Genomic DNA, 13,812 nt, shown 5'->3' with positions numbered 1-13,812 from the left:
GAAGCCTTTTCTGCCGATGCAACATCATTAGCAGAGGTGAATTGACCATCCGTCTGCTTCAGAGCCCCATATGCAGTAGGGGTGTTGTAGACACACATGTAGTGTGTTGGTCAGCACTTTTGTAGAGTGTCACCTTATATACCCACCAAGCCAGCTCATGAAACGTGACTTCATTCATGAGCTATGTGCTGCCACCGTAGCAAGTGGTCATAATAATGTGATTTGACCGTGTATAACAGAAAGTTATTTAAAATTTGTTGACACAGACTCTCTGAGTCTACACTGACCTTCAAGAAATGTCTTAAGACACACTTTTATTCTTTAGCATTTCAGAGCAGTGATCTCAAGCAATGGGGCTGAATTTCTTTGTAAAAAGTGTATGTATATGTTTGTGTATGGGTATATGTGTGTATGTATGTGTATTTATAGTGCATTTAGTTTCCTATTTGTGATATTGTAGTAATGTATTTATGTTATTGTGTAGCAATTGTATTGCGTTTATGAGTTTTAATTTCGTGTTTCATTTTATTATATTTTACTTCAAAGCGCTATATAAATACACTTTACTTACTTACTTACTTTAAAAGCAGGCTTTAGGAACAATGGTTAACTAAAGCAAAACATGGCCCACTGTGCCAAGTATGTGATTAGTTACTACTGTTTTAATAAAAGAAAATTCAGAGCACAGTTGTGACATTCCACATTTTTTGTATTCTGTGTTCTGTGAAATTTCTGCCAATTTCTTGTCATCGACAGCCAGTCATTAGTCAATGGTTACCTGATTACTGACAAGCATATAGTGTCTGAATATAGTGCATATAGTGTCAAAATGTAAAACACATCACTGATTTCATATTAGCAAGGCTTGTGTAATGTTTAATGTAGCTAACATTGCATTTATGAGGAACAGTGAATATTGATGCGGTAAGCAACTAGTTCAGCTTTCTCAATGTAGATTTTAGGCAGAAGTTTTGCCTTACAAAGGCATACCAAACATGCAAATGTTGTGCCATGTAAAATTGAAAGTCACATATATTAATAATTGAATAGTTTTTGGCCCTGCCCTTTACACACATTGATTTCTTTGGATTCTCTAAATTTTTAAATAATATTTTGGTGACTATAGACTGTTTTGCTTAAGCAGTTTGTTTTCTACGAAGTGGTGAACCCTGGCTCATCCTTGCTCATTAATGACTAAGACTTTTGTAAATGCTTCTTTAATATCCAGTTATGATAGCACTATATTTGATTTATCTCACCATGTCACCATCAACAATATTTACATGTTTTCCTGTGGAAAGTACCAAAAAGTGTTCTTGATTTTTCCACAAATTTTCCAGTTGTACATTTTCCCTGTTTTAACATTATTGGAAGTTTTTGCAGGCATCACATAAGTGCAAGAAACATGCATAATTATTATAATGACATGTTGGATCAGTGACTTCTGGTCAGAATCCCAGCATTTTTAGAATATCACAACATACAGTGTATCACAAAAGTGAGTACACCCCTCACATTTCTGCAGATATTTAAGTATATCTTTTCATGGGACAACACTGACAAAATGACACTTTGACACAATGAAAAGTAGTCTGTGTGCAGCTTATATAACAGTGTAAATTTATTCTTCCCTCAAAATAACTCAATATACAGCTATTAATGTCTAAACCACCGGCAACAAAAGTGAGTACACCCCTAAGAGACTACACCCCTAAATGTCCAAATTGAGCACTGCTTGTCATTTTCCCTCCAAAATGTCATGTGACTCGTTAGTGTTACTAGGTCTCAGGTGTGCATAGGGAGCAGGTGTGTTCAATTTAGTAGTACAGCTCTCACACTCTCTCATACTGGTCACTGAAAGTTCCAACATGGCACCTCATGGCAAAGAACTCTCTGAGGATCTTAAAAGACGAATTGTTGCGCTACATGAAGATGGCCAAGGCTACAAGAAGATTGCCAACACCCTGAAACTGAGCTGCAGCACAGTGGCCAAGATCATCCAGCGTTTTAAAAGAGCAGGGTCCACTCAGAACAGACCTCGCGTCGGTCGTCCAAAGAAGCTGAGTGCACGTGCTCAGCGTCACATCCAACTGCTGTCTTTGAAAGATAGGCGCAGAAGTGCTGTCAGCATTGCTGCAGAGATTGAAAAGGTGGGGGGTCAGCCTGTCAGTGCTCAGACCATACGCCGCACACTACATCAAATTGGTCTGCATGGCTGTCACCCCAGAAGGAAGCCTCTTCTGAAGTCTCTACACAAGAAAGCCCGCAAACAGTTTGCTGAAGACATGTCAACAAAGGACATGGATTACTGGAACCATGTCCTATGGTCTGATGAGACCAAGATTAATTTGTTTGGTTCAGATGGTCTCAAGCATGTGTGGCGGCAATCAGGTGAGGAGTACAAAGATAAGTGTGTCATGCCTACAGTCAAGCATGGTGGTGGGAATGCCATGGTCTGGGGCTGCATGAGTGCAGCAGGTGTTGGGGAGTTACATTTCATTGAGGGACACATGAACTCCAATATGTACTGTGAAATACTGAAGCAGAGCATGATCCCCTCCCTCCGGAAACTGGGTCGCAGGGCAGTGTTCCAGCATGATAATGACCCCAAACACGCCTCTAAGATGACCACTGCTTTATTGAAGAGGCTGAGGGTAAAGGTGATGGACTGGCCAAGCATGTCTCCAGACCTAAACCCAATAGAACATCTTTGGGGCATCCTCAAGCGGAAGGTGGAGGAGCGCAAAGTCTCGAATATCCGCCAGCTCCGTGATGTCGTCATGGAGGAGTGGAAAAGCATTCCAGTGGCAACCTGTGAAGCTCTGGTAAACTCCATGCCCAGGAGAGTTAAGGCAGTTCTGGGAAATAATGGTGGCCACACAAAATATTGACACTTCAGGAACTTTCACTAAGGGGTGTACTCACTTTTGTTGCCGGTGGTTTAGACATTAATGGCTGTATATTGAGTTATTTTGAGGGAAGAATAAATTTACACTGTTATATAAGCTGCACACAGACTACTTTTCATTGTGTCAAAGTGTCATTTTGTCAGTGTTGTCCCATGAAAAGATATACTTAAATATCTGCAGAAATGTGAGGGGTGTACTCACTTTTGTGATACACTGTATATATCACAGGAAATTTTTTTTTCCCAATATTGTGCAGCACTACTGTGGCCTCACTTAGCTCTAAAGCAGGGTTTTTTAAACTGGAAGGTACAACCCCTCAGTGAGTTGCAAATGAAATTGGGGAGGTCGTGAGATTTTCTGTCAATGTATTAAACAATTTTTTTTAAGTTGTAACATTTAAATTTATCGCTTTTAGGATTATGTAGCCGGCTAGAGATGCACAGTTAAGAGTGTTTTCTTACTGTTTCTTCTAAATAAAAATCTGGATGCTCTGTCCACCTCCTTTATTAAAGAAAAAACTGAATGCTTATGTTAACTAAGGAGAAAAGATGGAATGGTGGCTAATAAAACAGGGTTTTAAAAACACAAGCATATTTTTCAGGTAATGTTTCCCAATAACCAAACAGCTGCTGGATTCGGGTGTGGTACAACCACTTCTGCTACTTAAGATCACCCAGAATTTAAATTGCTTTTGCATGGGGAACATATTATAATAGAGAAGGAAACAAGATTTCTACAGTATGTAATGGACAGCAAACTCTCATTCATTACTTACATCCAGCAACTAAAAAAAACCTAAATATAGTAAAAGTCCTAGCCACCACAAAATTGAAGGCAGACGTCTTTCTGCGAAAACGCCTACAGTGTATCACAAAAGTGAGTACACCCCTCACATTTCTGCAAATATTTTATTATATCTTTTCATGGGACAACACTATAGAAATAAAACTTGGATATAACTTAGAGTAGTCAGTGTACAACTTGTATAGCAGTGTAGATTTACTGTCTTCTGAAAATAACTCAACACACAGCCATTAATGTCTAAATAGCTGGCAACATAAGTGAGTACACCCCACAGTGAACATGTCCAAATTGTGCCCAAAGTGTCAATATTTTGTGTGACCACCATTATTATCCAGCACTGCCTTAACCCTCCTGGGCATGGAATTCACCAGAGCTGCACAGGTTGCTACTGGAATCCTCTTCCACTCCTCCATGATGACATCACGGAGCTGGTGGATGTTAGACACCTTGAACTCCTCCACCTTCCACTTGAGGATGCGCCACAGGTGCTCAATTGGGTTTAGTCCATCACCTTTACCTTCAGCTTCCTCAGCAAGGCAGTTGTCATCTTGGCGGTTGTGTTTGGGGTCGTTATCCTGTTGTTTTCGAAGGGAGGGGATCATGCTCTGTTTCAGAATGTCACAGTACATGTTGGAATTGATGTTTCCCTCAATGAACTGCAGCTCCCCAGTGCCAGCAACACTCATGCAGCCCAAGACCATGATGCTACCACCACCATGCTTGACTGTAGGCAAGATACAGTTGTCTTGGTACTTCCCACCAGGGTGCCGCCACACATGCTGGACACCATCTGAGCCAAACAAGTTTATCTTGGTCTCGTCAGACCACAGGGCATTCCAGTAATCCATGTTCTTGGACTGCTTGTCTTCAGCAAACTGTTTGCGGGCTTTCTTGTGCGTCAGCTTCCTTCTGGGATGACGACCATGCAGACCGAGTTGATGCAGTGTGCGGCGTATGGTCTGAGCACTGACAGGCTGACCTCCCACGTCTTCAACCTCTGCAGCAATGCTGGCAGCACTCGTGTCTATTTTTTAAAGCCAACCTCTGGATATGACGCCGAACACGTGGACTCAACTTCTTTGGTCGACCCTGGCGAAGCCTGTTCCGAGTGGAACCTGTCCTGGAAAACCGCTGTATGACCTTGGCCACCATGCTGTAGCTCAGTTTCAGGGTGTTAGCAATCTTCTTATAGCCCAGGCCATCTTTGTGGAGAGCAACAATTCTATTTCTCACATCCTCAGAGAGTTCTTTGCCATGAGGTGCCATGTTGAATATCCAGTGGCCAGTATGAGAGAATTGTACCCAAAACACCAAATTTAACAGCCCGGCTCCCCATTCACACCTGGGACCTTAACACATGACACCAGGGAGGGACAACGACACATTTGGGCACAATTTGGACATGTTCACTGTGGGGTGTACTTACTTATGTTGCCAGCTATTTAGACATTAATGGCTGTGTGTTGAGTTATTTTCAGAAGACAGTAAATCTACACTGCTATACAAGCTGTACACTGACTACTCTAAGTTATATCCAAGTTTCATGTCTATCCGCTTGTTAAGTGGTGACGTGTCGACCTTATGAAACGTCACATCCGGGTCCAAGTTGGCTGAGTCTCTCGTATTTTCAATATGCCACAGTGCTGTGTCCCGTACTGCTTCAACAGGTCCGAGTCGAAAAAAAACTACCCAACTGTCTTGTTACCGCTTTCCTTGCGATTAGATATCATGAAGTAATATTTTTGTTCATAATTCAATGTAAAAAGGTAAACTGTCATTGTATATTCATTACACGTGTTTCAAGCTTTTTTTATTTATTTCATATAATAATGTGAGATTCTGGATTTTTACTATATAAGCTATACTGATTAAAAGTAAAACCAAAGAGTTAGAAATGTCAGTTTTCATGTAATGAATTAAAAATATGACCGCTTACCTCTTGATGAGGTGACATGAAATGAAATAATGACATGAACTTTTCATGATAATCTGATTACCTGAAGTGCACTAGTGTACTGCACATCTTGTCTTATTTGTATCTTAATGTATGTTTCTAATATATACAGTGTATCACAAAAGTGAGTACACCCCTCACATTTCTGCAGATATTTAAGTATATCTTTTCATGGGACAACACTGACAAAATGACACTTTGACACAATGAAAAGTAGTCTGTGTGCAGCTTATATAACAGTGTAAATTTATTCTTCCCTCAAAATAACTCAATATACAGCCATTAATGTCTAAACCACCGGCAACAAAAGTGAGTACACCCCTAAGAGACTACACCCCTAAATGTCCAAATTGAGCACTGCTTGTCATTTTCCCTCCAAAATGTCATGGGATTTGTTAGTGTTACTAGGTCTCAGGTGTGCATAGGGAGCAGGTGTGTTCAAATTAGTAGTACAGCTCTCACACTCTCTCATACTGGTCACTGAAAGTTCCAACATGGCACCTCATGGCAAAGAACTCTCTGAGGATCTTAAAAGACGAATTGTTGCGCTACATGAAGATGGCCAAGGCTACAAGAAGATTGCCAACACCCTGAAACTGAGCTGCAGCACAGTGGCCAAGATCATCCAGCGTTTTAAAAGAGCAGGGTCCACTCAGAACAGACCTCGCGTTGGTCGTCCAAAGAAGCTGAGTGCACGTGCTCAGCGTCACAGCCAACTGCTGTCTTTGAAAGATAGGCGCAGGAGTGCTGTCAGCATTGCTGCAGAGATTGAAAAGGTGGGGGGTCAGCCTGTCAGTGCTCAGACCATACGCCGCACACTACATCAAATCGGTCTGCATGGCTGTCACCCCAGAAGGAAGCCTCTTCTGAAGTCTCTACACAAGAAAGCCCGCAAACAGTTTGCTGAAGACATGTCAACAAAGGACATGGATTACTGGAACCATGTCCTATGGTCTGATGAGACCAAGATTAATTTGTTTGGTTCAGATGGTCTCAAGCATGTGTGGCAGCAATCAGGTGAGGAGTACAAAGATAAGTGTGTCATGCCTACAGTCAAGCATGGTGGTGGGAATGCCATGGTCTGGGGCTGCATGAGTGCAGCAGGTGTTGGGGAGTTACATTTCATTGAGGGACACATGAACTCCAATATGTACTGTGAAATACTGAAGCAGAGCATGATCCCCTCCCTCCGGAAACTGGGTCGCAGGGCAGTGTTCCAGCATGATAATGACCCCAAACACACCTCTAAGACGACCACTGCTTTATTGAAGAGGCTGAGGGTAAAGGTGATGGACTGGCCAAGCATGTCTCCAGACCTAAACCCAATAGAACATCTTTGGGGCATCCTCAAGCGGAAGGTGGAGGAGCACAAAGTCTTGAATATCCGCCAGCTCCGTGATGTCGTCATGGAGGAGTGGATAAGCATTCCAGTGGCAACCTGTGAAGCTCTGGTACACTCCATGCCCAGGAGAGTTAAGGCAGTTCTGGGAAATAATGGTGGCCACACAAAATATTGACACTTCAGGAACTTTCACTAAGGGGTGTACTCACTTTTGTTGCCGGTGGTTTAGACATTAATGGCTGTATATTGAGTTATTTTGAGGGAGGAATAAATTTACACTGTTATATAAGCTGCACACAGACTACTTTTCATTGTGTCAAAGTGTCATTTTGTCAGTGTTGTCCCATGAAAAGATATACTTAAATATCTGCAGAAATGTGAGGGGTGTACTCACTTTTGTGATACACTGTATATATAATATATGTATATAATAAGACCTTTTCTCGTCCAGACAGCTATTGAGAAGGACTAGACATTTATGACTCGGGTAATGTTTGTAAATCCAATTTCCAACGACAGCAACACGAGTTCCTTAAGTTTTCCACAAACAGAATTTATTTTAACTTTCTTCTTACATTGACTTATCCGTTAATCCAAGTTTCTTATAAAAACTCACTATGTTCGCAATTGGCGTATAACAAACAAAACTACGATCATAAATCTGTTGCTCCACGTCCTCTTTCTTTCCGTATATTTGATAAATATTGTCAGTATATACTGTAGTCAGTATAATTCTGCCCCCCGCAGACTCCACCGAAGAGGACTAATGAATAACAGCATACACTGATTACCAGGAAAAATCATCAATAGCTGAAATACCAAGTCACCTCAAATAAGTATTCTTTAACCAAAGAGAAAATATTTATGACAATAAACATAGATCATTACAATTAGTGCAATATGGATCTTACAATATTTATATAAAAAGGTTCACAGGTTTAGCCATAGTTGTTTGCGTTTGCGATTAGGTTCGTTTGGCCCCGGAAATGACGCGTGACGTCACACTTAACAAGCGAATAGTGTTGTCCCATGAAAAGATATAATGAAATATTTGCAGAAATGTGAGAGGTGTACTCACTTTTGTGATACACTGTATATAAAATAGTAGTTCGAACCTGACTGGTCTTTGGTGGTTAATGGAATTCAGCGACTGTCTAAGATTTTTCTTGCTGCTCCATAGATGAAGCTACCAAAGACTTAGACTAACTCTAGAAGCCTACAGAACTTCATCAGTAGACAGCTTATACACTGAAGCTGATGAACCCCCACTTCACAAGACAACCAATAGCTCTTCAATATATCAAGCTCAAAGTAAACAAACCACAGCATTGTCCTCTGTCTTTAACAACCAATACACACATCTGTATGAACTAAAAGAAAACCAAATCAAACCACATGGACTACAGACAAGACCCAACTTGGATAACATGAATATCCAAATGGACACACTGGAGAATACACACCAATTGTACTAGGATACCCTAGAAACTCAAGAAACCAATAACCATATTAAAACTTATGGACTACCAAAGAATCTCCCCAACAGACTACCAAAAACAGTCCTTTGATATCAGAAACAAACTACACAGCAAACACAAAACAGTATACACTGATGGCTCGATCAAATACTTAAACACATCTTATAATTCATGTAAACAGATAAACACCATCAGAACAAAATTCTACAATACAAACAGCTACAAGGAAATTTTCACCTACACAAACACTCTAACCACCACAAGCACAAGTAAAGAAAGCAAATCGACCCACCACTTTGATGTTTAAAGAAAATCTATGCCTAATATAGATAATAATAATATAAGTTTAAAAATGGTACACAAGATATTCCCAGTAGATTTCACATTTCAAAATTTGTAACGTTGAGAGCTTCTGTACTTTTCATGAAAATGTTAAACAAACGTTCACTTCTTTATTTTTTTCAATGCAAGATAAATTCTGGTCTGACTTGAAAGATTACTTGTTTAAACCAAATGAACTCCTTGAAGGTGTAAAGATGTGTTATTATAATAGTGATTACAGTAGACACCTAGGATATATTGTTTTTTTATTTATACACCAAATTATTCATTTATAAGCAATTTTTTTAGGTTGCCTGCCTACTTTATCCCTATACTTAATTGAATTTAGTTAACCTCTTTTATCCTTAAAACATGCTAAAAACAAAAAGCACTATTTTAAAATATTTATAATTGTTATTTTGAGAGAGTTTAGTGCTAATACCGTGTCCTGACACATTTTGTATATACAGTTTTCAGTGTTCAATAAAAAAATCAATTTCCTGTTGTAACATCACTCACACTTCATGTATAAGCACAGCCAGCCAGCTCTGCCAAACATGATTTTTACATTTTAGAGCAAAATGTATTACTGTATTGCCCTCTAGTGATGAGCATGCAGTTTATTCAGAAAGCATTTAGACTGGCCCTTGATGCATTGTCTACTTTTTGGAAATGATTAAAACTTTAAAACTAAAATCTCTTATTTGCTAAAGTATTCAGACCCTTAATTTAATCATTTGTGGAGGCACCTTTGGCAGCAATGCAGCTAGGAAGTCCATCTGCACCTGATACACACAAGAATTAGTAGGTACGGTGTACATGAAGTAATAATTGATTCATTTAATCTTTGCCCCACTGCTGTTTGTACCAGGTTTGCATTGTTATCATGTTGGTTGCTATTGAGTGACTTTTTCTGTGCATGTTTTTAAACATTCTGCAACTTTTTTCCGCTATTTTTTTTAACGTAATTGTGCACCAAATATTACATGATTTATATTATTTCATTCCTTCCACAGGGACTTTCTGCTCAACCAGTAATTAGATTTACAGGAAGTCAGGGGGTAAGTGTGCACATAATGTTTTATTACATTTATTTATTACATAAGAGCTTTGAATTTTTTTTTTTTTTTCAATTTATTATCTTAAATTGTATGTAAAAAGAATTTTAACTCTTGCTGTATGTTAGCACATATGACAATAATTTGGCGTAAAAGCACAATCTCATTGTAATGGTTTCTTTTACACCAGGCATGTTTCTTAATTTTTCATCATGACTCATTATGCATTTTGCTTCATCTCAGCATTTACAGTTTAGTCATATTTTGTAGTGATCTGCAGATAAACCAATAGTCAAGCTACATACATCACTCTGCACTACATCACGGCTATTATGAGTAGTACTCCATCTGGTTGTGAATGTCGGGCCTTGCCAAATATGACTGCTCAAATTGAACCCAGCAGTTATTTTTATGCTATTGACATGTTTAAATGTATACGTTCGAACATTGTTGTCTTACAGGACAGCTTGCTTTTAGTGTGTTTAAACACTTTTCTTTGCTAGCAGTTCTTTCTTTATTCAGTTTGTTCTTGAGAAAGGGTATTGAAGGGTATTTAAAGCCAAAATGAGAAAAAGTTAGAACACTATGAAAAATGCAAATACAAAATGCAGTGTTTCCTAAATTTACTTTTATTTCACTGCGGACCGTATGAGCCTGAGGTATTTTATGTCTGGTCATCTTTATTTCATTTGTTAAAATAAATCTATTCTCGCATTTCAGACCTGCAACACAATACTGAAAAAAGTTGGGACAGTAAAGCATTTACCACTTTGTAGTGTTGTTATTCCTTCTTACGTCACCTAAAAGACGTTTTGGCACTAAGGATACCAAGCGATAAGGTGTTTTTAGGTGTTTTTTCCCGTCCTTTTTGTAAACATGTCACTCAGTAAAGTGGCATTTGTGAATGTATTGTAGTGCAGTTTACTAAGGTAGTCTCTTGCCCCTATGGTTATATCAACTAAAGAAAAATTCTTGATGCATTGCTGTCTGAGGAATCATTGGTTTTCAGCTTTGTCTTGCACCCTTGCCCTTTACACTGATCCTTCCAGATACCTTGAATCGTTTAATAATGATATGCACTAAGATTTAAACTTGTGAGTTTGAGAGATCAGCTCTGGTGTGCTGGCGTGTTTTACCACAGCTTAAGGAACGTTGTTGTAAAACATTTCAATAATTTTCTGCATTTGTAAACAAACTGGAGATCCTCTGCCCATCTTTGCTCTTCAAAGACTTACATTTTTGTGGATAATTCATTTGTACCAAATCATGATAATCACCTGTTGAGATCATTTGTTTGAAACCCTAAACTGCCCCTGTCCTAAGTTTTGTAAATGTGTCAGGAATAATTGTGTATTAACAAATTAAATTTGTGTCAAAGTTGACCAGACAAAGCATCTTGGGTTCATACTGTCTGCATTAAAATAAGTCAATATCTTCCTCTTCGAACGCCTTTGAAGCTCCAACTGAATTATGGAATAGATTATTGCAGTAGTACGTACTTTTTAATGAATACTACATGTTTGGACACACTACCCGCTCTCGCATGCTTTTGTGTACTCTTCAGTATGGAAGTATGCGATTTCGGATGCAGCAGTAGTCTTTAGCTGGATCACAGGCCACAGTGACCAGGCAGCAAGGAAGAATACCTTGATGCCAGCCCCCGACTGCAAGACTCCACCAACTGATGCTAAGCCAGCATTGACTTCCTATGTCATGAGCAGATGGCAAGCAGTGGGGCAGGCAGACTAACAACATTCATAAGGCCAAGTCCAGCAAAGGAAGTAGAATGAAAATCTACCTCAAAAATCTGTGGGACCAGGTGGTATATACCAAATGCGGAATTGGACATACAAGACTGACACACTTCCCCCTAATAAGGGGTGTGCGCACCCCACTTAGGGTCTGTTCGAAAACCGAGTGAATTGCCTTGCTGTACTGCCTACCTGGGCAGCTGCTTAAGTAGAGAGAATTCTAATAAGACATCAAACTCATGAGGCAGGTTATTTGAATGCACAACTCGGACAGCAATTTCGCCTGTAACGTCATTGCAGTTTTCGCTTACCAAGCTAACACAGTTGGCCTTAGGCCATTCAAACCAAAGGACTGAGGTGGCACAACCTGCTAGCATGCCAGCTAACATCTCTCTTTGTGTACCGAAACCGATTAAATAGTCACTGACGAGCCCGAATTTGCAAATAAATTACACTTGTACACCTTTATACAAATTATAATATTCTACACATCAAATGTCAAAATAAACATTTTAAGTGTTAATGGAAATGAATAATTTGTTTTAAATAATTACAGAGTTAACTCATATATTTCAAATAGGAGAAAAAAACTGTTACAGTTCATGATCTTGTGTCTTGGTCTGTGTGTGACACGTACATTTTAAACCAAACCCTTAGCATCTTGTTGCTCAGCAGTTGATAACGGTCAGTGATACAGGAATAATTAGGGTTTACATGTATGGTACTTGCAGACACTTTTATCTGAAATGACTCTCAATACTATAAATATAAATAAATAAAATATTAAAGTGAAAAGGTTTAGGAATACTGGTAGTGTTATGTTTTTAACAATGTGTTATAAGCTTTTGGGCACAGCTCTAGTTTGTACATGCTTTCCAATGCAGTTTCACCTCTGCTTGACATTATGAATAGCCTGTAATAAAGTATGCTGAATTTTTATGCTCCCCTGTTTTGTAAGTGATAGGTGTTTTTGGCCACTTGTTACTTTTCATTTAAAATCTCCTCACTAACATGGCTGGTTTCTAATGTACAGATAACTCAAACAGTAGCTGGTCTTACAACCCACTTCCAGAATGGTTAATGTTTCACTGTAAGATAAACTGCCCGTTTTAGTTGTTGCAGCCAGAATTGCTCATTGTAAAATATTTTGTTTCATCAGAGGATGAAGAAGGGTCGGTGGTCTTGAAATGCACAATAAACTCACTGGCAGCCAATTTGGTGCTGCTGCGACCAAAGACAACCAAAGTTCTGCCAGTGTCTGAAATTTCTTAGTGTGACCAATGCCAGGAGCTTTTGCTTCGAAGCCAAAATTCATTTAAACTTTATTTATGTTTATTTGGTGACTTTGTTGCATTCACTTATTAGGTACTCAATTTTAAGTCTGTCTTTGTAAGTTATATAAAGTAAACCCATTTGATGAATAAATAATGTAGCAACCTTTATATGATCAGCTCTTTTGGCTATGCATTTGCACACAACACAAAGTAGTGTTTGCTCAGCTAGTGATAAACACACAGTTCTCATTGTTTGACAATCGCAGTTAGTGTGATAAATCACTGTAAGGCCTACTTTAAGGTGGATTATTAAATAAACACTTTTTTTAACCTGCTGAACAGTTATTTAAGAAATATGTATTATAGTAATGGGTGTTTATATGGTGTTCATATGGTGGTGTCAACAGAAAATCTCAATACCCCAGTCTGAGAATCAAAATGACCTGCGAACCTTTACCTTCTATATGTCTAATGTGGGGAGAGATAACCCTCAAGGAAGCTTTGACTGCATCCAGCAGTACATTACAAGGTAACTTCCTTATTTATTGTTGCACATAGAAATACACAATTTTGACAAAATATAACTATAGATTTCTTATCGTTATCTCTTTCTGACAGTAAAGTACAGAAATGAACACTAGATTTCTCCTCCAAAGTTGCAGGAGTATAAAGTATGGTCAAATATGTTTCTGCAATGAATAATAAATGTACCTGTATAAAAATAATTACAGGTAACGGCAAAACAGAACTCATTGCACATGCTTAGGTTTTGCTCGGTATACTTAAGTCATTACTGACTTTTAAATATGTATAGAATTTGTGACGTGTATGTGGGTGGCTCAGGGCGTAGAGCTGTCGCTTCACAGCAAGAAGGTCCTGGGTTTGATTCCCAGGTGGACTAGTCCGGGTCCTTTCTGTGTG

The 13,812-nt window shown here is 39.0% G+C and overlaps 1 protein-coding gene across 1 annotated transcript in view; it reads left to right on the top strand.

Annotated features, from left to right (window-relative positions):
- ell (elongation factor RNA polymerase II) overlaps positions 1-13,812 on the top strand; it is a 51,326-nt gene that overhangs the window by 2,581 nt on the left and 34,933 nt on the right. The window contains exons 2-3 of the mRNA XM_063012649.1: positions 9,825-9,869; positions 13,299-13,420. Of these exons, the coding sequence (XP_062868719.1) occupies positions 9,825-9,869; positions 13,299-13,420 (167 nt within the window). The remainder of the gene's footprint in view (positions 1-9,824; positions 9,870-13,298; positions 13,421-13,812) is intronic.

This window comes from Trichomycterus rosablanca, chromosome 17 (genome assembly GCF_030014385.1).
Source record: "Trichomycterus rosablanca isolate fTriRos1 chromosome 17, fTriRos1.hap1, whole genome shotgun sequence".
Taxonomy (NCBI): domain Eukaryota; kingdom Metazoa; phylum Chordata; class Actinopteri; order Siluriformes; family Trichomycteridae; genus Trichomycterus; species Trichomycterus rosablanca.
Note: the sequence above shows the minus strand (reverse complement) of the source record. Positions and strands in the feature narration are given on the sequence as shown.